Source organism: Takifugu flavidus, chromosome 4 (assembly GCF_003711565.1).
Source record: "Takifugu flavidus isolate HTHZ2018 chromosome 4, ASM371156v2, whole genome shotgun sequence".
NCBI lineage: Eukaryota > Metazoa > Chordata > Actinopteri > Tetraodontiformes > Tetraodontidae > Takifugu > Takifugu flavidus.
This window is the reverse complement of record NC_079523.1, coordinates 3,590,729-3,617,674: the sequence shown is the minus strand read 5'-3', so window position 1 is coordinate 3,617,674 and position 26,946 is coordinate 3,590,729. Positions and strand designations below refer to the sequence as shown.

The following is a 26,946-nucleotide window of genomic DNA, read 5'->3' as shown; positions in this document are numbered from 1 at the left end:
TTAATGACACCAACAAAGCAAGTTTAGTGCATCGACAAAAACATTTGATTTCGATGCAACTTCTGAGTGCTTTGCTCTCCTTGGTTAGCAAGCTGACACAGCAAGTCTGGTCAAGAAGGACTTTGACCTAATTTAATCCTGACAGGTGGAAGTGTGTGTGTACACACACACACACAGACCCAGAAACCTTCTAAATTTACTGACTTTTATAGAACACAGCTGAAACACTACGACTGACAAGTCTTCTAGGATTTTTGGGGGTCAAATTTAGAGGACGAACCAGGCAAATTTCATTTTAAACGTGTCACCTCGTGTTTGAGAGGAGGCAGCGTGACATCAAGTTACATTATTGGGTCATCATGGGTGTTTAAGTGCATTAATAACAGATTACGGTTGGCCTCTGTTAAGCTTAATGGTGCTCGGAATTCATGGGGATCTGAGACGCTATCATCCGAGACATTTCTAATAACAGACATGTCAAATGAGGTAGCGCCTGTTGTAATGGGGAAGACAAAGGCCGATTTATGGTATGACGGTCTCATTACAATGTTTCTGGTCAGTCAAATTGATGTGAACAATTACCGGTACTAGAGTCCTCCAAAAATCACCACGCGCTCGTGCACCCACACACAAAGTCAAAATATCCCTCTTCATAGAATTCCATGGCAACCATTCATTGAGCCTAATCACCATGGCAACAGGCTTCAGCGTTCCTTTTTTTGTTGAACTGACCAATTTCCTCATTACCTGGCACGTCTCCTTTAGCAGCTTCCTCATTTGAGGGCGATGGAAACCAGCCAAACCTGAACAACCCACCGACGCAGACTGATCAGCATCTCACAGTCTTCCTGCAGAGCTGATGTAGTCGTGTAATCAGCACCAACGCTCAGCTGCACACCCGCGGCCGCAGGTAGACAGCCCCCCCCCCCTTCAGAAATGGCACAAACGCCCTGTGGTCAGTGTTAAACGCTGCAAAATCACTGAGCGTCACTACCGTGTTTGTCAGCATTTCATGAGAGACACCCCCCACCCCGCCCCCACCCTGCTCCCACTGCCACCCCGCTCCCACTGCTAAGGCGTCACCTCTCCTCCGTCCCTCCTTGTTTCATATGCACACGGCTCCATCTGTCTGTCTGTCTGGACGTCGGAGCTTGTCTGCTGCTCCTTTATTAGATGCCGGCATGAGGAAAAAGTCTGGGTTTGTGTGTTTATGTTTAAGAAACAAATACATGGATTGTAACCCACCCTCCCACCCACCCATCCATCCATCCATCCACCCATCCATCCATCCATCCATCCATCCATCCATCCATCCATCCATCCATCCATCCATCCATCCATCCATCCATCCATCATCCATCCATCCATCCATCCATCCATCCATCCTCCAGTCAACGATCCCCTCTCAGGAAACACACACTTGGCTTTTCCAAACACTAGTATCTTATGTGCGCCACTAACAAAGAAGCGTTCACCACTTCCTTAAAAACTGCCCTCCTGACACAGCATCGCACTCAGTCCCTGGAATAAAAAAACCCTGAACTGCAGCGATGGCCGATGAAACAAAGAGACCAAACACGATGAAAGTCTGCAATTGATCAGCAGTGAACCAGCCTCTCTGGCCGCACGACAAAATTATCGTCAGCACAAGAGCTCAGTGTTTCAGTGTGTGTTCCGTCGTTGTGTGAGGGGTCTCATTTCAAACCAGAGTTGTGAGAGGCAGCAAACACTAAACAATCCAGCATCGGACACCTCTGCTCACTGACCAGAAGACCAGGGGAAGTTCTCCTGCACGTGTGAGCAGATTTCAAATGTCACAGGGAACTAAAACCAATGATCACCTACTAACTTCCACATTTTATATTTAAAGAGAAGAGGAGGCGTGAATATTCATCAGCTGTATAAAAGATAAAATAACACATCACAGGCACTTGATTCTATGGTTTCTGAAAGCCTCTCTGAAAAATGCAGCTTTTATGGGTCAAAACATGGGAATGGGAATCATATTATTCAGCACTTTCTCTTTTTCCCCGCCGCTGCCTGCAGATCTTGCTCAGTGAACGTGAATGAAACACTGCTTCTGTTATTATAACTCACGAGCAACAATTACTTTACAACACTCTCCATAAACATTACACTTAAATATGCCTGGAGGAGTAGTCCATTAGCAGGAAGGAGGCAGCAGAGGCTCTTTCCCTCCATTGTATTTTAAAAAATACCACAAAATGCTTTTGGGAAGGTTGTTCTTTCTTGACAGAAAGAGAGTCTGAGAGCGAAACAGGGCTGACTGGATGCCCGTTTTCCACAGGAAGCCACCGTGCTGACCCAGAGAAATGCAACCTGTGTTACGTCGTCCACGTGTGACCATAATTGTTCTGTTCCAGACAGCTTTAAACCTGCGTGAGCAAAGGTTTTAAACAGGATCCCGACGTGGTTGGTTGCTTCACTTCATCGTCACTGTCAAAGACGCATTTCACAAGGTCGTTATTCTGGGACCGTTGGCCTTGAGAGGCTGCAAAGGTAAAGCTGGAGAGATGATCCGCACCTCAGTGTCCAACATGCCCCATCACCGACCAGCTGATATTTCATTTGTATTAAAACGGTATTCTTTGTACTGAATCAGACAGTAGAAAATATGAAGCAACGTCACAGAGCGAGAGCAGCGTGACCCCAAAAAGGACAGCATGCAACCTCATCCCAAAGTCCAACCTCTCTAACCTCCACGGACCTCCCGTGGGGACATAATCATCAGCCGGCACGCACGCAGAAGCAGCCGGGATGAGAAACGCAAGGGAGGAAGAGGACCCCTGCGGTGTGTAAAGACCCTCTTCCCAGGATACTTTTGCCTCTGTCCCATTTGCTCCCATCCCAGTGACACAGATGCAGCAACAGCCTGATGGCAGTCAGGGCGGAGGGTCATACAAAGGCAACCATATGCAGAAATCAGCACAAGTGTGAGAGGCAACAAGCGTTTTATCCTCCCCAGACCGAGCGCAGCAGACACTGTGTTCAGGCCACAGCTCAGTATTTACTGTGTTGTGTTGGTGTGAATGAATGTAATTCTCTGGCACAAACACATACGTGATGATAGAGCAAGTCACTGTTGGTTGCTGTACACGTGGAAAAATCAGGGCTCAGCTAGGATGATGATCTACAAAAGTTTAGCACGGATACAGTTCGCGTGTTCTTTCAATCTGCATCCAGCTGCGACTTCACACTGGAGTCAGTTCTCCTGTTAAAAGCGCTCCAGTGTTTGGGAACATGAGCGTCTCAGCCGCAAAACAATGGGAAAAAGCATATGAGAGACAAGAAGGGTGCTGCAGCCTTTCCCAGAAGTCGCCTCACTGGCCCGACCTGCTTGAACATGTCGCCACAGGAAGCAGAACCTGGACTTCCCTGACTGAATAGAGCCGGCGACACTTCCAAACTGGTTTGCTCAAACGTCAAACCCCGACCGGAGGCAAGATAATACCGGCTGATCTAAAGATCTGCACGGCTTTTGTTCAATGTTCTTCACCGCTCACCGTTCTAATAAATCAGGGTGGAACACGACTTTTTCAAAGAATGTCTGGCGCTGATAGCATCTGTCCTGCATTTCGCTCCTCGAACAATAACATGTTTTTCAGTTGACTTCAGCAAAGATAATGTCAGCTTCTTTTTTATTTTACTACTTTTATTTTTGCTGCTACAGTTTTGTTGCTAATGGTACTCCTCAAGGCTCTGGTCTTGGACCTCCATTTTTGAACACTGGTAGCAAAGACAAACATATAATGTTATTATATAATATTATTCAAGCATTTCTGAAGTATGTTGAAGACCTCAGTGAGTAGATCAGCCAAAAATAAATCATAACAATGTACGTAGTTGGAGCGTGGAAAATGATTTGACATTGAAAGTTCATCTTCAGTACGTCATGTTGACAAAACCGTAAACGTGACCAAACGTAAAATTGGCACTGTTATAAATATGCCTAAGGTCATCTAAAAATTGTCTAGAATTAAAGGATTTAGTGAAAACCTGTCCACACATTTATCTTTGTCCATGTCACTCCTGGGAAAAAAGGAGTATAAATCTCCAGTTTGAAAGGCCCTTATACCAGGATCCACCTGCCAAACGCTGTTCTATAAAGCACCTGAAGAGTCAGTCAAGCCCAGAATATGTTTGTCTAAAGACAATCAACCCCCCAAAAAAGAATTCTATTAAATACATTAATTCAGTTGATTTTACTGCATTTTCGGGTCCTTAATGTAGCTTTTATCTGATTTCACACCTGACTGATTCAGTTATTGACTGTAGGTCATCTGATTTGTTCAGGCGGCCATTTAATTGTGTTCTGAAGTTGTTTATCGACCAAGGAGACTCTAAAGGTGAGGCTGGGGCCCAAGATAAACCATATCTCTCTAAAAGTGAAGCAGGTGAATACTAATTATAGGGCAGCTTGTTGAGGAACAAACTTCATTCAGAGGCCAACCAAAGCTGGTCTCTTTCCCTGCATTTGTGATGCTGCAAAAGGTCAAGTCTCAATATAGAACCAGGTGAGGCACTACAACAGTTAATATTTGATTACACAGAATCTCAACAGGAACAGAACGAAAGCATATATGTGCCGGTCCAGAGCGTCGATTACTGGCGTTGCTCTTTTTATCCAGCTGTGGTCCAGAGGACAAAAGATCTGTTACCAGTCAGCCTGATGGGAAACTGGTAACAATTAATCCAAGAACAGTTCCTTAGTGCCAAAAACCCAAGATGAAGCGATGATGTTCCTGACGCCGCAGTTTTGGGGTTGTCATGATATACCAGAGGTAATAACTGTTCATGTGTTCAGTGTTATAGGCTGCATATGTGAGCACTTCCTCATCTTTGGGACGTAACGACAGGAACTGGAATCTGCTGAGGAGACTGCAGACGACTGCAAACACGACTGAGCCTGCCATGTCCACCAGCTTCAGGACTTGTGACATTCCGGATGCCGCTGGCAGAAAACCCCTCAAATTTCCCAGAAATCCCAGCAGGATAAACTGGAAGGCCACGGGAACACAGGCTGGGACACGCAGCCCATTACGTGTTAAATGACAGGGATGTGTGCTGTGCGATGGGATGGAAAGTGCAGGAGGAGTTCAGAGGCGCAGGAAGAATGAAGAGACAAGTTTACATTCTTGTAAATGGTGGTCTTGCGCAACATCCCCCAAACACACACACACACACACCGAAACGGCGTCTGGAACATGGACTTCATGGTTTTCGAGAACACTGTCATGATTTTGACTTAGACAGTTGGAATAATTTGATAACTCTTACGTTAAAGCTAAACTATAATATACCTTCTGGATGTTTGGCACACAAATATTGACTTTGGCAACTGGGTCAAACGAAGCAAATCCTCCGGTGGGGATGTGGTGTGCTGTATCGCTCTCTCGTCCAAAATAAAACGCCAAGTTGCAAAGCTGTCACTGAGAAACCTTGAGTTATGCTCAACACACACACACACACACAGGCAAATTCCCACTATAATTGTCCACCCACATACCAAAGCGATGGTATATGGAGCATCCATCCTTCCTTCCTGTTCCAAGAAACAGACTCCATTATTTAATGGTGACTTTCGCTCCAGCTGTTCTGATTTTTCCACTTGTGTGAAACTGGCAATCTTTCCGGCCAACACTCCCCATACGAAGCAGCACGTGTGCATGTGTGTGTGTGACATTGCGGGGGTGGGCATGATGGATCCCTTGAAAGAGTGGGCCTGCTGACACAGCAAAGAGGAATGTTTTCATTTGGTTACAAGGCATTCCTCAGAGATCTGAGGAGAGGATGCGGGCAGAATAATGCAAGTCTGGGGTATGCGAAACTGGAATGAGTCGATTTTTACGAGGGCCATCGGCGCTCCTGCCTCTTCCCGATTCTTGATCGGTGAATGGCCTGTCAATCACATTTGTGGTTTCAGCACCCCCGGGGTGTTTGGATTCAATGCTGGTGGGCTGCCAAACATGCAGTCAGCCTGTGTCAACAACAAGGGAGTGGTCAGACATAAATACTATCGAAGGGGGAACTTAGAGAAAAGATTTTCAAGGATGTGAGTGAATAGTTTGATGCGACACCAAGCTGTCATATTTCTGGTTCAACACTAAAAAAATATCCAGCTGTGCTTCCTCCTCAGCGTCACACTGATCAGGGCCACGGGAACGTGGGTGATGGATGAATAAACAGGAAGTGATGACTGATAATAGGTCCCAAAGTAACCTAAATGGTAACTACGGGACATTAATAAGGGAAATAAAATGCTGAAACCTTTTTTTGAACGACTGAGAAAGTTCAGCCAAATCTGAACCAGCTGTCCGACTGGATCCCAGATGTGAGTCAGAAACTCACCCTCTCTCCCGCAGGTTTGCATGAGCCAGTGTGAAAAGCAAGATTATTCCATTTGTCACCTCAGGCAGGCTGGGAGCGAGCAATGGCCGCCATCTGATGGCACAGCTGTCCGCTTCTGCTCCAGACGCTTTCTATTTGTGGCTGATTTATTTGAAAGCTCAGCATCAATTTGGGCGTCTTCAAACCTAAATGGACCGTATTTAACTGTGGCTGTGCTCTGGTCACCTTTGACCGCATTTGCACTTACAGAGGAGGCACATTAGGACCATCCAGTAATTTTCAATCAGTCTGAAACATGGTTGGTTCGTTTTGTGAGTCAGTTGAACCAGTTGGGCCATTTTGAAAAAAGACAGCAGGGATCACCACCCCCACTTAATCCCCACATTGTGTCCCTTACAAGCATGCAGTTGTGCCCGTTAGCATTGTTTTATAAGAACACCACTGAGGCAGACACGTGTCAGAATCAGGGACGATGGTGACAACAAATAAACAAATCTGTGTGTGTGAAAGACTGTCTTTGTCTTAATATTGTTATGAGGGCCAACCTTAAATGGAAAACCATGAGTGGATGTCAGTGTGCGTGTGTGTGTGTGTTAGACAGTCTTGTGGAACTAGCTTGACTTGGTGTTCCTTAGTTTTGATTTGCGGGATGTAAACACGAGACTAACACTCGGGAACTGTTCTGGGAATGAGAAATTAATTATTGATCTTCGCTCTGTTCCTCCTGGTCAAGAACTCACTGTTTTCTCGTGCTTCCAGCAGCTTGGAGACACTACTTGTACCGCTTTCTCCTGCTTGAAGCTCTATCAGGATGAGAAATTGTATTGATTCATGCGTCTGACACAATACAGCCATAAATGATGCTATTAACAATACATGTGGAAATGCACACATGCTACTACTAGTTTAAGAATACTGTCCACCCGTGCTGGTCTAACCGCATTATGGACGTGGGTGCAGCTGCACCCTCCCACAGTCTCAGAACTACTTTGTCGCGCTAGGTAATCTGTCAAAGCCGACTGACAAAGAAAGATTAACTGTTGCTCTCTTCCATATATGTTGTTCCAGACATTATATAGACTTTATTTATACTTTCAGATTTGAGTCAACATTGCTAAAGGTGATTATGATACCGAGGTTCATTGAAACGTCTCTCTAGACGGAAAATTTTCATCAGGTTTTGATTTATTGCCAAATACAACCTCAGAGTAACAGCTAAACACTAATAATTGCTTCATAATAAGAAAGCCGGATGTTGCTGCTGCTGCAGCAGCTTTACTGTCTGCCTCAAAGCCTTGAATGCACGTCAAATTCCATTCTGCCCTCATTTATAATCTTGGACTAATCAGGCATCCACTGGTTGCCTTAATATAACCCAGGTTTGATAGGTTACAGGTCAGATTGATCCTGTCCTGCAGGATAAAACCTGTAAAACCTCAGCATACACCACCTCATCTGCAGACGATATCAATATTCCCTGCAGCAAATGGGTCACTAGTCATTAAAACATGCAGTTAAGTATAAAAAAACTAGCTCTACAATTGCATAGTCCTGCATAATAATGAGGTGCAGCAGACGTGATTGTGCTGAGGTTCTCAGGGCTGAGAGGCTGATGGTGTGTGGGCATTAATAGGGTATGTGGGCTATACAGTTGATTTCATCAGAGATGCTAATCCTATTTCATATATGGGCCCAACTCTAAGTCCTCTGGCAACACGTGTAGCAGAGTGGATTCAGCTGCAGGAGTCCACGTGCGGACTGACGCTCTCGCAAATTGGGGTAAGCTCGGCGAGCAGGCGCACACTGGAATAGTCAAATGTGATGAGCCTATAGGGTGGCCAGCAGGCACATACATGCATTCATGGAGGTGTCACACTAATGCAAACCAGGACAAGGGAGAGAAAACATCAGCGTTGCTGTTCAAGGAGCTTTATTGCCACCTTTCATGACTATCAACTTCACAATGAACATCCTATTCCTAATGAAGACAACCAAGATGATAAAGATAACCATTGTTAGAGTGTGAAGCTAATAAAATAATGATAAAATTGGAATCTTTGTCTCTTTAACAGGAAATGAGCAAAACCTACAACACAAAGTGGTTCACTGTCAAACTAAAACTGCTAAAGTAAAAATGATCATTAAAACACTCCCACCGTGGTAACTGCAGCAGTCAGCTGTGGAGCAGCGAAGCCTCGGTGGCACGTTTCTCTGCAGGCTTAATCCAGTCAGTCATCACCTACAGCAGGAGCGTTGGGACATACCGTCTCTCTTGATGCTTCTGCGTAAACTCAGAGGTGTCTTCATACGCTCACATTCATTACTTTTGGCACGTGAACGGGGCCTTTTGCATGAATGGTGGATTTAGTCATCAGATCCAGTTCGTTGCTAAACACCCTCTCATGTGAGCAGCGCAGGGACACAGACAGGAAATCCAGATTTTACAGCAGAAAGTTAAACAGTAGCTGCACCAGATGCTGAATAAACTCAGCATATCTACGCTGCTTCCCTTCTGCCTCTTCAGGGTATTTGTGGCGCTGCCTCGCACAAATGTACTGAAGCCTCGGACATTTGAGGGCGCAGCCTTAATGTGCATCTGCTTTCAGATACGGGTGTGGCTGCTCCCCACACCGTCCCGCCGTAGAGCTGCAACAATGGATTCCCCTCTTTGGAAAAAAAAGGATGCAGCGCAGATATTTATTTTGGATGTGCAGACGGCAAAGCTGAACCAGCAGGATCATATGTCGGTGCCCCGTCCTGCATCCCCGCTAAAAACGACACTCCCCCTGCCGCAAAAACCTTTTGAAGTGCCCACAGTCCCTCTAACGCCTGACGGGAACGGCATGTTTTTCTGCACTTAACAGGAGGTTCCCACCAAGACCTCTGCATTTACACGCGCACAGAGGGAGCTGAAATATTTATGGGAGCTGATCGGGGATGTCAAAATCCTTCAGAAGCGCTGACGCTCTGCGTTGTCTTCTTTCTGCGCTTCTTCTGCGCTTCTTAAGAGTTACGAGAGTTTAAAAGGTCGGCGCGCTGCGTGACCCCATCACAACATCATTAGGAGCTTTTTCTCCAGTTGTGAGTCTCTTAAAATCATTTTAAAGCCGTACAAAACAGAGGACTCGGCTTTTTAACGGTTTAAACGCTCCACATTGTGGATTTAAGGAAGTAAATCAACTTTGTTCCAATGTGAACCAATGTGAGGGGTCACGTCAGTGGAGAATAATGTTTTTGACTCTCCAACATCGCTTTAAATCTATTGTTTCAAGGTGGATGATCTCTCGACTGCTTGCTGATATTTGCCCGTAAACACAACAAAAGGTGACTTTGGTGGAGGGACAGAATTTTGAACTGGACATTTGTTTGAGTTGCCTTAAGTGTGACAACAAATGGAGAATCTCCGTACATGGAGAGTAAGAGGATAGTGAATGTGAGGGTGGTTTTATTTTCACAGGACAGCTCCTGGGTACATGGATGCATTAAGGAGAGTGGTTGGGAATTGGCGGCCTGACATCAGTAATGTAATTTGAGTGGTCTGGAATCTTTCTTCCCGAGGATTTGATGTTGCAGTGAGGATCAACTCTGGGGAAGTTCAGAGGGTCAGAGGCGGCTCGAAACATGTTTCCTGTTGAAAACGTCAAAGAGAAGAAGATCCTCTTCACTGTTTCCAGGCCAGTGTTTACTAATTAACACTAATTATCAAAGTGTCTGTTTCTGGACTGGAACAAACCACTAATAGAAGCGTGCCTCCACCCTGACATCCCACTGTGGTTTAGATTTTTTTTGTTTCTCAAGCTGATGGCCTAAATGATCTAAGACTGGCAAAAATGTTGTGTGGCGGTTTAATAAATGATGTAAGTGAGGACCACAGATGTGACGGGGGAACCATCAGTCTTTAAGGCCACTTTGTACTCATTGAAACGTGTTTTATTATGTTGTGTTTTATTAAACAATCACTTATTTTTGTCAGAGAAAATAGGTTTCTCTCTTTATTAGTGCAGAATGACGGGCTGCATAGTTTGGGATTGACAGAATGTTGCCTCTTAGAAAAGTGGGCCGACAAGTTGTGACTGCTCATCGGTGATTCCCGCAGGAAAACATGTCAGACGCTGGACTCGTGCAAGAACTGTGGCAGAAAAGGCCCTAAAACATCCCATCTGAAGTGGCAAATATACAGACAAATTTAAGACATGTACACTCCCACTTGAACCTGGTTTCAATTAGAAGCTTTTTAGTTTGTTTTCAAAGTAAGATTTCTCTCACGTGTGTGGTCGGAGCGTCTCCGCTCTGCAATCATCTGAAACTCTTTGACTCATTCATTAAACCTGGCTGGACAGCCTGATTGTGTCTGGAGGTGGAAGAAAAGGACGCAGACAACAAAGAGGCAGACAGGCGGAGCAGCCTCTCTGTCTGCCACCTCTCCGGTGCACGCTTGGATTCCCTATGTGGGAATTTTCCTTTGCCAGACACAGGTGGATTTAGACAAAACCACACCTGCAACATGTACGAAGACGCAACGGAGCGATTTCAATGTGCCGGGCAGCGCATGAAACGGAGACCCAGACTCGGATGTTTGGGAGATTCATCCCTCCCTTCTTACATGTTCTCTCCTCTCTGTGCTCTCATTTGACTCACTTACAGCAGCTGTTGCTAGGCAACCGCTCACACCCACATGTCCATTGAATATAATGCATCCAACGGCAGGACAAGCAGCCATAAAGGGATCAGTGTAAGGTGGTGCGTGATACACTCCTTTTGTACGTGCACAGTGTGATGTAGAACCACTTGGTTTGATATCACAATAATGAGGATGTTTCACACATTTCACCGACAACCGGCCATTAAATGATGAAGCCATCATCCAAGAGCCACAGCAATGAGAGTCAAAGGATTTCAGATTACTAGATTAGGCCTTTTGTTGTAGAATGAATGAATGAATGCAGCAGGTGTCCAATGATTTAAAGGCGGGGCCGAAGATAGGAACAGATAGGAGGATAGACCGGACAAAAGGACTAGTGTTAGAGAAACTCTAATACTGTCACGTCACCGCTCGCCCCACACGTGCCGACACAAGTCCAAACTTGAAGAAGAAGGGCGTGCGTGAGGATTTTAGCACTGTGTGGGAAGGCAGACAGGATGGGGACTCTGCTCCTCTTCCAGAATGACACAACAAGTGGGAGAAAGAAAAGTAGGACAACCACCAGCCCAGCCAGCATAATTGAAATGTCTGCAATGGTAGACTTTAATTAGACGGCAAAAACGAACAGCGCCGATCAAAGCCACGTGGCTATTCGCACAGATGGGTTACTTTAGACAATTCTCTTTTCTGACCAGCCATTATAGATGTCTTACATGCACAATGAAACTTATTATCATCTTCATGTTTTATGCTTTCATAACAGTGATGCTATTGGAACACATCACAATTGCAGAAATTTATTTATGGTCAAAGAAAGTATCCATTTCCTGTGACATTGGCAGGATTTTTAAAATACCATTCCTCATAAGACCGTGGGAGTGTGAACCAGAACACAGAAAGGGAAGCATCTGACTGAGCTTCTTTTCAGTCTCTTACTGTGACCTTCCATTCGGAGCCATCCGTCACTCAGGATGGACATAAGTAACCGTCTGTCTCCCCTCTGCTTCATTCTTTCATTCCAAAATGTTAGTGCTCCCTCAAATCACAAAGAATCTGCCACACTGATCAGCACAGAAGTTTAATTGTGCCCGTGTGATGACGGAAGAGAGAGAAGGGCAGCTAGGGACCAACAATCAAGAGCAAATGGGCTGCTGAGGACAAGATAGGATTAAATGTCTGATCACATTTGACAGCCTGCACTTGCTGGCATAATTAAAAGGTGATCTCTGTTAAGCTTTCAGAATCTCCCGGATGGCTGGTACAGGCGTTTGGCCAGGCTGGCATGTGGACTGAATGGTGCTGCCACCCTCCTGTGAGAGCACGGAAGGGTCTGAACAGCTGGACCAAAGCCCAGGACACAAACCCAGTGCAGACCCTGCAGAGGGCGAGTACTCTCCTCTCCCTGCTGCCTGTTTGCCAGCTAGGCCAAAGCTGCTGCAGCTGCAGCTGCAAGGGCATCTCCTCTCCAGCCTCCTACCTCAGATCCACACCGCAGGACAAAAAGCCAAGCCACCCAACCTGTGTGTCACACAGTCTTTTGGCAGCCATTATAATAGCACTTTTTACTTATTCAACACGTCAGTGGGGTTGATAAAAAGCACAGAAACATGAGTGAAAAATCCGAGACCCCCCCCCCCCTCGCACAAGCAAAATGGATTCATGTGCAGATGTGAATGGGTGTCCCTCCTCTCAGCACTGAGCTATCCTGAGAACCCACATACAAAATCCAGCAAATCACAGATGTTCTCACATGGATTCCTACAAAATTACCACTGTGCACTTGAAAATGTAACCGTGTGTAGACACTGGAATCTGTGAGGAATTTGATCAAATATTTCATGTAAAATGAGTAGAAATCCAGATTCTAAACACACCGGAGAGACATTAGACAGAGCGTTGTATCGTTTTCACTATTGATGCCATCATAAATTCTTCATGTGCGGATATTTTCAGTAGTACTCTAAAAAAAATCATGCGTAAAAGAAGGTGTGCGCCGCTGCCATGCGCCCGTACACGCAGCCTTACCTAAATCGGGGTGAGTCTTTTATACATTCTTCAAAGTCCACCGTCATTTTGGCGTTTTTTCGTGTATTCCCACTTCAATCTGCCAGTGTCATTGCCCGCGGCGGGATGTCGCTTGAACCGTGTGGCCGATGAATGGTATCCTCTGACGGGCAGCAGCCAGTCTCTCCTCTCCTGATGGCACCGTGACACAAAATGCAAGCCCAGTGCGCGGCAGGCAGATTACTACAACGCTTCTGCCGAGAGAGCAGAGGCGTACACGCACCGTGGAGAATGAAAGAGAAGAGAAGAGCGCCGACTAGTTACAATGCGCTGCAACAGTCCAGGATGGAAACGTGGAAGTCAGGGTTGCAACGACATTTCGACAAAATTTCACTGTAATACAGACTACTAAAACACTGGTATAATATATAAATAATAAAACGAGGATTTTTTTTTAATGATGCACTTTATCTTATGTCATATATATCTTATGAATCGCAGTCATCTTTATATATACTCAGTGATGTATTATTTCATAGAGTAGATTTTTTCCCCCAGGTATTTCTCGTGTTGTCTTCCCCTTTACTAGTGATATTAAATCGATGCTTTAAGGTTGTAAGATGGTCCATTTTGAGTAAAAAACGGATTGATCGGTCTTTGGTCCAGGGAAGCTTACTTGTTGCAGCTGGACATTATCGGATTCGAAGGGGCAGCAAGGGGATATGACGTAATCAACATGAGACTGACAGGACGCCACAGATAACCTTGCTATTTGCTAAGGAAATCTTTTCAATAACAACATTCAGCTTAGTTGAGTCGATTTCATGCCCAAAGCTCTAACTGTTGGAGTAATGATAGCAAACAAACGTTATCTTTAAAGAACAAGTACGCCCCAACCGTGATATTCTTCCGGACTACAAATTAAGAGGCCACACGTTTCCGGTTGTTGCCTCGGCTGCTGTCTCCTCCAGACAGGTCCGTGTAGCGTGTCTTCAGTCTTTGAATGTTCTGGGTTTTTATCAAATTGTCTTTCTGTCACTCTCGTTTCAGTTTGAAAAGGCTAAATTAGAACTACAAAGCCATTATCATAAAGTCCCTGTTTACTTTAAGAGAAAATGCGAACATGATTAAATGTCATATCTGGAGAGACCATGCGCAATTGTGCACGATATCTCATCTTTTTTCAATACATTGGAACAAACTACAGGTGAGTGTTCCACCCAAATAGCCAAGTACTTTTGCTGGGAAAATCGCTGGAGCAGTAGTGTAATTATGTAACATGATTTTTATTTCAGTGGTGTTGTGAAAGTGCCTCCACAACAGCTGGTCAAAAAAGGTGTTCAAGATCACCTGGAGGTCAGTTAAACTAAAGATCTTTGAATTGAGCTCTATTGAACCCAATAAATCTGCGGTAATACCCCCCTTGAGAGTTTTAGTTATTATTTAATCAAAAAGGCTCTTGCTTGTCATTTCCTGAGAGCTCCATCTGATATTGAATGTCTTAAATATATTTATATAATTAAACTCTGTGTGCAGGATGCTGTCAGGAAGCTGAAGCCGCTCAATCCCGTGTCAATGTCGATCTCCAGTCGGACGGACGCCGGTGTTCATGCTTTGTCCAACTCTGCCCACTTTGACCTGCAGCGCAGGGACGATAAACCTCCATTTGCTGCTCACATTCTGGTTGATGCTCTTAATTATCATCTGAGGACAGAACAGATTAGGTGAGTCAGAACTCTTCGGACAAGTGTGAAATATAACAAAGGTGTTACTTGAATGTTACTGTGTCATTTTTGGACAGTTTCACCTGAGGTGGTCAGAATGCTTCAGTCTGACCTTGTTTTAGCTTTATTTAATTTATGTTTACAAGAAGTTATTAGTTATGTTTTTCTGTGTCTATACCACTAATCTACGGATCATTTTAATGCTAATAATACTTTTATAGTTCGGCCCCTAGCTGTATTCTTATAACAAAGGACCAAAACTGAGAAGAAAAGAGAAGGTTTTAGATACTATTTACAATCTTAAATTTTAGTAGTTTTTTTTTTAATACATGTCCTTTTCTCTGTCACAAATAGTTGATTTTGTTGAGGATTTAATTGAAACATCTGGAAGAGCTCTCAGCTTTTGAGTCTTTATTGTCTTTTGGATGCTACTTTAGCTCAGGCTGAGTCTCTCTCTCTCTCTCTCCCTCTCTAAGAGAGGGAAAATGGGGAAAATCTAGAAACAGCTGAGGGTAAAAGGAGAGGGGAGAGACAAAGATTGAGCTCTCTGCTTTACAGTAGACCAGTAAAGTGTGTGAAAGAGAACGAGCCATATGGGAGAAAGAAGACAGGAGGGAGGAAGAGGAAGCTTTCTGCATCCCAATAATCCCTAAACCTGTAGAGAGAAGGTTAGAAGGGATTAACTCTGCTCTGCTTGGTCGATGGCATCCATCAGCGCACACACAAACACACACACACACAGATACACCGGTTTAATGGAAATTACCATCGTTGTAGACACCGACATGTGGAACCTGCTCTGAAATGTTCCGCGTTTTTGTTCTCGCTCAGCCTCATGAAGATGTTTAATAATACAGAATGATTTATGGGTTCTGAGCTTCCTTATATGCTCACTCTTCCAAAATATTCAACTATCAGCAATGCTAATACACACTGCTCGTGTTCAGATTGGATCAAAGTTAAAACTTTTAATTGCCCCGCCAGTTCCGGCACCCTCGAACCATCTCTAAGCGAACAACCAGAGAGAAATGGGTGTTGAATGTGTGGCTCGCAGCTTGTAGGATTGGACTGTTTCCTTCTGAGACTTCTGCATGCCAGAAGATTGAACATAAAAAATCTTTCAAGTGTAAAATGTTTCTTTGCAGTGGGGACTTCCCTCACTGTTGGGGGGGGGGGGGGGGGGGGGGGGGGCTTAAAATGAAGAGCCCGCTTCCAAAAAGAAGAAACTGCTGAGCAGCAGAATGATGCTATGCTAAACAATGTGCCCCAGTTCCCAAATGTGCGAGGCCGTGCGGGCACTCTGGATGAATATTTAATGTGTGTATAGTGTGTGGTTGAAGGGGTCACACATGCTAGAGGTAGATGCAAGAGTTTCCTCTTCCACCACGTGTCACGCCCAATTTCCTCCCTTGGAAACATAACCCAGTTTCTCGGACTGTGCCCAGATACACATGAACTGGTGCATGTGCTTCTGTGGAAACAAGAAGAAGTGTGGGCACAGAAAACCTTCTCTAACACATGACTGCACACACACACACACACACACACACACACACACACACACACACACACACACTGGGTATCTCTGACTTCAGATGTAAAATATATTTTCAGGGTTGCTGTTGAAGTTCAAAAAGCTGAAAATGTTCAGCAGATTAGTTTCAGATCTGGCCCCCGTCACTTACATTTAGTTAACTAACACTTGAAGTTTTTCAACTGAGTCAGTAACACAGATATTTTTTTGAAGTTCCTTCCAAATCTTTGATGTTTTCTTATTCCTTGATACTGGTTTAACAACTGCTGTGCACAAAGCAGACTACAGAATGTTTGGGCCTTTGATCGGGCCATAAATGAATCCACAGCGACTGATTTAATCATGAGAGGAAATTGTTGCTTCGGTTGAAGTCCCGGCTGTTTGTGTGCCTGTCAGATGTGCTGTCCCGGTGGAGCCTCCTGAGTCTGCTGTCACACTAACTTTTGAGCGCAGCTCTGACAGCTTTTCTGATCAAAAGTTCATCCAAAACAAACGAAAATGTGTTAATTTTATGCCTCCAGTGAGTTCTTTTGGTAACTCATGTATATTCGAATCAGTGTCCAAATCTGCCCTCGAATGTCAAAAATTACTCTGACATTTCTCTCTGTTTGCTCTTCTGCTCCTCCCACAGCGTCACCCGTGCGCACCGCGTGGCCGGTGATTTCCACGCCCGTTTCTGTGCCCGGTCTCGCACTTACGTCTACCGCGTGGCCCTTGGAGCCTGCTTCCAGTCCCCTGTTCCCCTCACAGAGCGTGACTTCAGCTGGAACCTCCCTGACACGTATGGTTCATCCCCTACGCTTCCGTTCAGCATTTGCACCATCATTTCTCCCCTCCACATCCACCTGTCAGACCTTAACTGACACACGTGCACACGCCCTGCGCAAACAAAGGCCTGTGAAAACACATGCATTGTCTGCATGCTGCAGCTGAAAATTAGGGCCTCGCGAAGCATCTGGGCTGACAACCAGAGAAACAAAGAAACAAAGGAGATGAAAAGGAGAGGAAGGGCACATGAGGATGGACAGAACACGGGAGGAGAGATGAAACGGCGAGCAGCTTGTGGCTGTGACTGGAAGGCGGGAGGGTGCAACAGCACATTTCAGAGCGCGCACGTATGGATATTCGTCTGCACTTGACTTTTTTTTTTTTTTTTTAGGGAAAAGTAGGGCAAGATAAGCTGCAGGCTTCCACACACGCGGAGCGGCACCCACACACACGTCAGCCTGGCGGTGCTTCCGCTTTTTCCCACTACACCTTTTCCTCCACCTATTCTTATTTCTCCTTCTCTCTATTTTGGTGCCTTTGCTTTGTTATCCCTCCTCTAATTCGAGCATCCATTCACATCCACCCATGAGCATCTCCCTCTCTTTCTCTCTCCCTCCTTTGATCCCCTCATCTCTCCACAGAAAAGAATTTCCATCTCCTCTCTCACTCATTTTTAATCTTGAATGTGTTCTACTTGCTCTGCCCAGAATAAGAGAATCCGTCTCTTCCCATCTGATGATTTAATGATCTGTAATTATTTTTGGATTTATTGAGAAATTCATTCAATGATGTAATCGAGCCCGACGGAAGGAGAGCAGCCTGGCATACTTGAGTTTTTTTATCTTTTATCTTCAGATCAAAGTAGAAAAAGAATCGTGAAAGGAACATTTTCTTTTACTCAGTTCTGACTTGTGTCGATTTTTTAAACAGAGAATTGTTTTTATATTCATCAATAATGAACAGAAGGGGTGTGTACATGCGCTTCTTTTGTATCCTGCAGATTAAAGGGCTAAACATCAGTGTAGGAGGAAAGATTTCAGAGCTCCTCATGGAGTCATTCATGACTCTGGCATTTTCATTTGAATTAATCATTTGGCACGCTGCTCGCTCCATCTCTGCGTCTCTGTCAGGTCACATTTACGCAGCGAGACAGCGAGCACACACTCTCGCTCCTGCCCACGAGTCCGATGGTCGGCGACATGTTTCGCTCCCTCACGTGGCTGCAGGAGTCCGAAGTTCACGGTGAAAAGACCCTGCTTAAAGAGAAGGAGCACACAGCTCCTCACAGGCTTAATTAACACCGTGACCGGGCAAAATCTGGTCTTGACCACACTGTCGGTTAACTTCTATGCAAATGATTTTTAAAAATATGTCTTGTTTTCGCTGCTCATCAGGGAGCTGGATGTCGAAGCCATGCGTGAGGCCGCCGCCCTGCTGGTCGGGGTTCATGACTTCAGCAGCTTCAGAGCCGTTAACTCTGACCTGCCCTTTAAAAACCCGGTGAGGACGCTGGACGCAGCCACCATAAGGACCGGAGTCTCCTTTGCACAGGCTCACTTCCACAGGTAGAAGTCAAATAATCCCATTAATCAGTTGTAAATTCCCCTCTAATTTCTGCTAAATCTCAAATAATCTACTGCTGCTCCTGTAAAGAACCTGGATCAGTTGCCAGGCAGCACTTTCACCTTTAACAGTTGCCTTTTTTAGGATCATGTTAAGTTTTTTATCGAGAAATACATAGAAATGAGTTCATTTGGAGGATTTGTAAGATTCCGAGAGGGAGAAAAATGCTTTTGGTGCACATGCCTTCCCACTCTCAGCCTTGCATCAGCTGATAACAGCCGGAGCTCTGAATCATTTAGTCACACCATTGTGCCAACTGTGCACGTACCGCCAGTGTTTGATGGTTGTGCTTCAGTCAGACTCACTGGTGATCGGAAAGACAGACCAAAGAGACTCAAAACTGACCTAGCAGTGAACTTTGGCGAGAAATTAAATGCGTCTGATCATAATTGGATTAAACTAATTTCACTTTTCCAGTATGAAATGGGGGGAGATGGAAAGACAGAGAGAATCTCTGTGTCTAGATGACACATCCACAGGGGGCACTGTGCATGCCAAAGACCACTTCCACTGACATTATTTATTTACAGAGGAAATATGGTGCCCAGTATGGGCATCAGCAGACTGAAGAGCACCTGTCACACAGTCCTTTAATCCCAACACGTACATCGGGGTTACACATCTAGAACATGGCTGTTATGGTAGGCGCGAAAAAGGTCATCAAATCCTTAACACAGCGTGCTTAGGACACATATCGAGACAACATTATAATGTAGAATCTTGTTAAAACAACATTTGTCACTGTGTGCCCTAATTATAGCTAATTAGCATGTAGCTACCCGGACACCTATAGCCATTGTGCAAAAATTAGGAATGGATGTCACATCAGTACTCAAGCCTATATAATTAAGTTTTAGAGACAGAAATAATCATCTTGTGTGTAGAATGTCAGTAGATATCTGAAGAGGAAGGAGCAGAAGCAGAGATTTGTTTTCTGAGGGAGATGCTTACTTGCAGATTTCATACAGTCAATCATGATTCCAATATGATTAAATTAAAGCCAACACTTCAGAAACACGATCATTTAATATACATTGTGTGAAAATCTAATGCATTCGTTTGACTGTAAGAATTTGGGGGCGGGGCTCATTTTTCTGTCTTTTTAGTCTCGGTAAAAGAATCAGTAAATAGTTTCTGCTTTTATTTTTAAGTCCCTGTGGCCATCTTTTGACTACAAGTCGGAGGAGGACTGCAGCAGCCTTTGTCTGCCTCTGATGCTTGTCCCTCGGTGGAGTCCGTGCGCTAACAGCCTCTCTGTATAAATCTGTCTCGTACTCCTTAGATGTCAAATGTAATCAGACGGCACACAGTGAATCAAATTTGCATTTGACCCAGTTCCTCCAACAGCATGTGCCTGCTTTACTCCGTTCGCTCTTTTGTCCCTTAAGTATAAGGTCAGTCAATTTAAGTGACTGGAAAAACGTCAAACATCAAATTTGAAAAAAATCTTTTGCATAGTATCGTTGAGCTGCTTATTCAGTTGGTGACATTTGAACAAATATATGCATGAAAACAGTCTCCTGTTCTATCGGATGTGTTGAATTAGCATAAATGCCCCAGAATTATCTCGCAAGGAATTTACTGGAAAATGTCTTTTATATAGCAATTTAGGAATAAATATAATCTTATAGTTGTTTTGCACAGATCAAGCTTAATATTGTTACCAATATTTCTCATATTGACACATTTGTGTGTTTTAATCATCTTTTATTCATCACAGAGAGGTTCCATTCCTGGAGCTGACATTTACCAGCCGTTCTTTTCTGTACAAGCAGGTTTGTTCCTCTTATTGTCCTCAGCTTCATCAAAATCTGCAGAGCTGCATGATGGTTGATCAAAGCGAAACACTGCCACCTGCTGGCAACGACCGAGAACATCCAGGTTTATTGACGTGAACCTTTGTGGCGGTACAGGTGAGGAGGATGACCGGGGCGTTGGTGGCTGTTGGCAAGGGACGCCTCTCTGTGCCCCAGCTGAAAGAGGTTCTGGAGGCTCGGGACTCTCTGGCATACCCACAGGGCCTGGGTGCTCCGGCCCACGGCCTCTTCCTCACCAGGGTGGACTACAGCGACTCCGGTAGGTTTCATCCGATGAAAGTCAGAACAGGCGCGTACATCATCAGTGACGCTGACAATCCTTGTGTGTCCTCAGACCTGCAGTTTTCACCTCAGACAGATCTGCAACTCTCCTCGGAGGAATAATTTTATCTCATTTTGTACCAAACTGATTCTAATAAATTCTGGGTTTAATTTTTCTCTCATTGCCACTTTAATTTTCCTGAGAAAAACAACTCAAAGCAAACGTCCAAGCACATCAAGATGACACGTACAAGTCTGTTTAATTCAACATATTAAGAATACATGAGCGTGTCCATGAATGCAGCGCAGCTACAGAATATCACACATTTATAATCTATAATTCCTCACCTCACGCGGTTGTCGCACTCATGTATACACGTATGTACTGTGTTATTAAGAGGTTGTGACAGTCATCGAAGACAGTATACAACATGCGGAGGAGTGTTGAGCTCTACAGCCATGGCTGCTCGCGTGCGTCCGTGGCTCTGGTGTCGTGGTATGGATCCAAAAACAAGCACACACGCTGATGTTTACATCCAACTGTCCAGAAAACAAAAAAAACAACTGCATACACTGCTTCTGTAGGTCTTTTCAGGTCATTCTCCCTTTTAATTTGGCTGCATCTTCACAGAATGGAGTGACCCCCCCCCCCCAGCAGGTTTTCTGTAAACAGTCTACTTAAAAACCAGACTTCCACCGGCAGTCTCCCCAGTGCCGGTGGAAGCCAGATGAGGTTTGTGCGAGGTTAAGACCGGCCGATTCCACCTTTTCTGTTCTAGCGCTTTGATCAAATACAGACAATTTTGGTAACCGCCCCCCACCCCCTCGCCAGTCCAAGGTTAACCGACCTCGGCTCGCCGTGTTTGAAGCACTGCATCTGTCAAAAATTTAACCTCATGAGGAATGATTCTGCACTTCTTAGAAGTGTCCATAATTCAGATACGCATTTCTTTAACCTGAAATTTCATATATGTACACAAGTACACAATGTCTATATGTTAGACTGTGTTGGAGAACACAGTGAATCTGATTGGCATAGGTCCTCACGTCAATTCAGCATTTGGTTTCAAGGTTATTCACACATCCTAGACGCCCAGAATTCAATGTAGTCGAAATTTCAAGTGTTAGCCAGAATATTAAGCCCAATATCTGAGTAGTAACAAAATCATATGTATATATATAATGCACTTGAGGAAGGCTTTTTTTTTTTTTTACTCACAATCCTTATAAATGTAGCTGAGCTTAAGTCAAACTGGAGACCCTGATTGAAAAGATTTTGAGAGACACAAAAGGGTACATGAACACATCACAGCGTCATAACATTGTAAAATGGAGATTCGAAGAAAGTTTGTTTTTTAAAAAAAGGGGACATAATCAACAGTGACATGCCTGCTCTGGTGAGGGACATTGGGTTTAAACAGGTTAAAAATGCGTTCGAGAGGTGCGTGAGTGTGACAGTTCAATGACCACGATGAGGCTGTTATATAGGAAACGTTTTGGGTAAAGAAAAACACACCCTGATGCTAAAGCTGAGGTTAGAGAGGGATTCGTTTCAGTTGTTTGAGAGTACTCGATGGTCACAGGTGGATAAGTTTGCATAGACCCTTGAAACCCAACCTTTACCATCTCCACATTATCTCACTGATCCAACCAACAGTTCGAGCGGCTTACCCAAATTCACCCTTTGTACTTCTGGTCAATACGGAGCAAATTAAATGCCGCAGTCTACGCAGTACAGGTACATTCCATCACACAGACCTTTTCCTAATCAAACACTGTTGCGCAAAAGTAAAATTGTGTATTCCCTTTTTTAGGAAATATCTTTGCAGAGGAGCAGGTCAATTTTGTGTCAAATATTAAACACATCTAAATACATCCACGTGTGTTTGGTACCACAGACGTGTGCACGGCTGCGTTCGCTGGATCAGGATACACAGTAAATAACTCAGACTTTATTTAAAGAGGTACAAAGAGTGAAATGGGGTATGTTCCAGAAAACACATGTCTGACAGGAGACGTTTCCAGGTGTCAACATGTGCTGCCTTCGTGGTTTTGCTCCTCAATCTGACGGCTAAAAGAAAAAAAAATACATAAAAGCTTAAAACACTACAGGAGCATACTGTCCTCGTAGAGCGGGAGGGGAAGGTGACTCCATCCTCCTGCAGTAAACAGCCCGCCTCCTTTAGCTGGCGATTTTCTCAATTTCATCCAGATCATCTGTGTCTAATCTCTCAATTTTCTTATCTGGGAACAAGGAACAAGAGAAAGCGGAGGTTTTGTTAAGAGGGTCAGCGTAATTCCAGCCCCCCCGATTTAAACACAGTCATTACGCACTAAAATGAGAACATCAGACTTACTGAAATGTTCCTGGATTTTGTTGAGGATGTTCATGCTCATCTTGCTGTCCACCATATTGATGGCCAGGCCCCTTTTGCCAAACCGACCCGTGCGGCCAATCCTGTGCAGGTATGTCTCGTTGTCTGGGTTACCGTCTTTGTCCACCGGCAAGTCAAAGTTGATGACCACTGACACCTGCTCCACATCGATACCTTTAGGGTTATGAAGGGAAGAAAGCTTAACAGGCTGCACATGTCCGCTTTAGATGACCTGGCACCGAGTTCTTACCTCGAGCACAAACATTCGTGGTGACCAGGACCTTCTCTTTTCCTTCCCTGAAGCGTTCAATCACAGCAGCTCTCTGCTCCACCTGCATCTCCCCGCTAAGTAGCGCCACCTGGTGGCCTTCTCTGGACAACTCGCCAGCGAGCCAGCCTGCGGTCTTCCTTGTCTGAATGACAGAGAGGAAAAAGCATTTTTTTTTAAAAAATACAATAAAATAACATTTTTGGACTATGTGACATGATTGCCAAGTGTCCAGAACGTGACTCACATGGCAGAAGATCATGGCCTGGGCGATGGTGATAGCTCCGTAGATGTTGCAGAGGGCCTTGAACTTTTCTTCTCTACTGTTGCACAACACGTAGTACTGCTTGATGGTGTCTAATGTTTCCTCTTCTCTCTTCAACTTGATGATGTTGGGGTCTGGCACGATGCGCTTGGCAAAGTTCCACACCGACTCTTCAAAGGTAGCAGAAAAAAGTAACATCTGGCAACTCTGGGGCAGCATCCTGTCGACAACGATGAGGAAAGGAAGTGTTACTGAAGCTGTAGATCAAATCCTGGAGCTGTCAGTCATTAAATATGCTCACCTCTGGATCCGGATGCTCTGATCCTGGTGACCCTGTGTGTCGATCATGACGTCAGCTTCATCCAGCACAAACACCAGGATCTTTTTGGGGTCAAAAAACTTAAATTTCCCACACCAATCTAGCATCGTGCCAGGTGTACCAATAACTATCTGTTCCTGGAGCTTTGTCCCTCTCGGCACTGAGATATTCATAAGGAACAAGGAATCATTATTGAAGCTACAGTTAAACTGGGAAAATGCAACAATAAATAAAGTTTTTGAAGAAAAAGCTTACATTTATTTCCTCTGATGGCGTACACTAGTTTAACCTCAGAATAGTATTGTCCCATCTGCTCTATCACCTTCCCAGTTTGAAGTGCCAGTTCATACGTGGGTGACACACACAGGCACTAAAAAACATCAAATGGCCATTAAAACAAATGTGAAGTAATTGACATCAACACACTCAAATTCACTATAATAGGCACTGCAAATGTTCCCGATGGTGATAGATGAAAACCAACCTGAGGATATTTTCTACTGGGATCCACATGACTGAGCATCGCCAGAACAAACGCGGCTGTTTTACCAGTTCCCGACTGTGACTGGGCGATAAGATTCTGTGGACTGAAAGAAAGAAACATATATTATACACCCTGAAAAGCATTTAAACAACTTCAACACCTGAAAGTCTATCCAATTCGATATACTTTAAAAAGGTCACGGAAAAGATAAAAGCCTTTGGATAGGACTTGTCAGACATTCTGGCTTGCCCGAGGACCCCAGTCCATACTTACGGTTCAGCGAGCATCATGGGTAAGGCAGTCTCCTGGATTTTGGATGGTCTGTTAAAACCCATGCTGTACACACCCTGAAGCAGCTGTGGTTTGCTGGAACCAAGACAAAGAGACAGTGTCTTTATTTGTGATGCTTTATATGCAGACAATCAAGACCACAATGTCATTAATTAATATTTAATATCCGCAGGAAATGTAGGAAGATGAAGAAACAATTTGCAGTAGGTACTTACAGCCGTAACTCCTCAAAAGTCCTGACGGAGTAAAGCGGGGAGTTGGGATCCTTCTGAAGAACTTCCACTTGATTGGTGTTTTTGACAAGATTGCTTCGTATCAGTTTGTTTAACAATGACTGTGCCGCTCTGTCGTCTGGCAAAACAAATTGGGCAGCAATGAGTTGCATTTTGTCAAAAAAATGAAGAAAGGCCATCAAGAATGTGAGCAATTCTCGCAAAATGGTGCAGATCTTTAACTCCAAGCGTCAATAACTCACCTTTGTCATCTTCTGTGGATTTGTCTCCCGTTGCATCCGGTGTTGCAGCTCCAATATTGGTTGCATTGGCGGTTGTACCTACAATCAGATGCAGGTTTTAACCGCGACATTTGTAAGTGTTGGATTTGGGAATTTTGTTGCACTTACCATTTTCCTCTGGCCTTTCTTTTATTTGAAGATTACCAATCTGCAAGGAAATACACTCAGAGAAATTACTTTTCAAACATTCATTTTTTAAAAGTACACTAAAAGATGGCTTTCATGTCACTGGCAGTTTTTATAACAAACAATATCGTACCAGGCCTGCACGGTTTTATACCGGTAATTTAACGGTAATATAGAATTTACATTCGTAAAACTGCTCTATAGGTAATCCTCCCTATTTGCAATTTATCGAGGGTTTTCAGTCGTTTACTTGGTGTTTCGCTAATCGCTAAAGCTAACAACTCCCGAGGGCGCAGCATATCGCCTCAAACTAGTTAGCTCTCACGATAACCCGGGGCCGCCGGTAGATTTAAGGTTTACAGGGATACATTAACTGGACAAAATCGGTGATACAATGGTACAGTAATAAAGATAAAATGACCGTGTGCGTTGAGTGATCTCGTTACAATAACAAAATAATTGACCTAATGCATTCTCTAATGTTGATATCTCTAATGTCGCTAGATTAGCCGGTGTTGCATAATATCTACCGATTCTGCTGCTGCTTCTTGCTCATCCACCGCCTGGGCCCAAGAGTCCGTAGACATTGTGTGCCAGTTGCTTATTTCGTAAAATCCAGTAAAGATATGTTAAACAAGAACGTGTGCCCAAAGCTGAGAGCTAGCAAAGCGAAACTGTTTCACAATGGCGTGCTGAAAGCGATGCTGAGCACATGTGCAGCTGCTAAAAACTCCGGTCAAATCTGTAGAGGCAAAAGGGTTCCGATCATATTGCAAGTTCCTACTCGATTTTTTGAGCATCAACATTTTAACTGACTATGTTTCCGAAACAAACGCATTTTGAAAATATATTTCCCACATATTCGTTAGCTTAAAATATGTAGTTGCTTGATTTTTTTTTACTTGTGGGCATAAATTTCAGTTTTAAAGATGGGGCAAAATCCGCCTACCCTTAGGGTGGCGACAAAAATCAATTTGAGCATATTTGTGCACCGATTTAGTGGGTCTCACACACGCGCAAAAAAGTAAACATAAATCTGATTTTGTGAGTGTTTAATCAGTATTTGACTGTAAACACGGATCAGATTTTTCTGTTAAAGTTTCAAATAGAAATACACAATGAAATGCAACTGTGATAAACCAGCTTCAGTATTATTGTGTGCTTTACTTCTAAGGATATTCTGTACTGTAAGATTCTGTAAGTTACTGAGAGATATTGACAGCCGAGGGCACTTCTGGAGCCAGACAGTTGCGGCTGTCTGCTACTTAAATGAATGCAAAATTGATTTCATGCATTCACACACTGCTCATCTCCCTAGACAGATAGATGGTGACTCTGTCTTTGGCTGAAGGAAGATTACATTGATCGCTGCTGCATTGTCACCCAATGGCGTGTGCATGTGTCAAACCAGGTTTATTGGCACATATGTGCATGCACAGGTTGCACAAGTCTCTCTAAATTTGTCAGTTTGGAGACAAATTTGTCAAAGACTTGAAAGAGGCAGAGTTTATTGTTGCATCCAATCAACTTCTTCGCCAGAGGTATCCATGGAAACTGAAAAA

The 26,946-nt window shown here is 44.2% G+C and overlaps 3 protein-coding genes across 6 annotated transcripts in view; 1 reads left to right on the top strand and 2 right to left on the bottom strand.

Annotated features, from left to right (window-relative positions):
• Positions 1-13,321, bottom strand: part of acap3b (ArfGAP with coiled-coil, ankyrin repeat and PH domains 3b) — a 31,597-nt gene extending 18,276 nt beyond the window's left edge. Inside the window, exon 1 of one of the 3 annotated variants that reach the window (XM_057029178.1) lies at positions 13,037-13,321. In XM_057029178.1, coding sequence (XP_056885158.1) covers positions 13,037-13,083 — 47 coding nt within the window. In that variant the 5' untranslated portion in view covers positions 13,084-13,321. The remainder of the gene's footprint in view (positions 1-13,036) is intronic. The other 2 variants (XM_057029177.1, XM_057029179.1) reach the window with 2 other exon arrangements.
• A 465-nt stretch (positions 13,322-13,786) lies between these two features.
• On the top strand, positions 13,787-20,919 carry pusl1 (pseudouridine synthase like 1). 2 transcript variants are annotated; one of them, XM_057029182.1, is made up of 9 exons: positions 13,787-13,990; positions 14,066-14,222; positions 14,311-14,371; positions 14,552-14,739; positions 16,905-17,054; positions 18,436-18,606; positions 20,385-20,439; positions 20,578-20,740; positions 20,816-20,919. In XM_057029182.1, exons 2-9 carry the CDS (start codon positions 14,167-14,169, stop codon positions 20,863-20,865), a joined length of 894 nt encoding a protein of 297 aa, XP_056885162.1. In that variant the 5' UTR covers positions 13,787-13,990; positions 14,066-14,166; the 3' UTR covers positions 20,866-20,919. The 2 variants fall into 2 exon arrangements, with proteins under 2 accessions (XP_056885162.1, XP_056885161.1); XM_057029181.1 differs by having other exon boundaries at positions 13,788-14,222.
• Positions 20,920-20,983: 64 nt separating this feature from the next.
• On the bottom strand, positions 20,984-26,122 carry LOC130523712 (ATP-dependent RNA helicase DDX19A). The gene is made up of 12 exons (XM_057029180.1): positions 25,915-26,122; positions 25,367-25,406; positions 25,220-25,297; positions 24,960-25,095; positions 24,727-24,819; positions 24,454-24,556; positions 24,225-24,339; positions 23,952-24,129; positions 23,633-23,870; positions 23,368-23,530; positions 23,100-23,291; positions 20,984-22,986 (listed from the first exon to the last, which is right to left on the bottom strand). Exons 1-12 carry the CDS (start codon positions 25,969-25,971, stop codon positions 22,925-22,927), a joined length of 1,455 nt encoding a protein of 484 aa, XP_056885160.1. The 5' UTR covers positions 25,972-26,122; the 3' UTR covers positions 20,984-22,924.
• Positions 26,123-26,946: the final 824 nt, after the last annotated feature.

Coding starts and splice junctions, on each gene's coding strand:
- pusl1 (XM_057029182.1), top strand. CDS start 14,167: ATGCGCAATTGTGCACGATATCTCATCTTTTTTCAATACATTGGAACA. Junction 14,223..14,310: donor TACATTGGAACAAACTACAG/GTGAGTGTTCCA, acceptor TTTTTATTTCAG/TGGTGTTGTGAAAGTGCCTC. Junction 20,741..20,815: donor GGTGGACTACAGCGACTCCG/GTAGGTTTCATC, acceptor GTGTGTCCTCAG/ACCTGCAGTTTTCACCTCAG.
- LOC130523712 (XM_057029180.1), bottom strand. CDS start 25,971: ATGTCTACGGACTCTTGGGCCCAGGCGGTGGATGAGCAAGAAGCAGCA. Junction 25,298..25,366: donor AGAAAGGCCAGAGGAAAATG/GTAAGTGCAACA, acceptor ATCTGATTGTAG/GTACAACCGCCAATGCAACC. Junction 23,531..23,632: donor AGGCCATGATCTTCTGCCAT/GTGAGTCACGTT, acceptor TCTGTCATTCAG/ACAAGGAAGACCGCAGGCTG.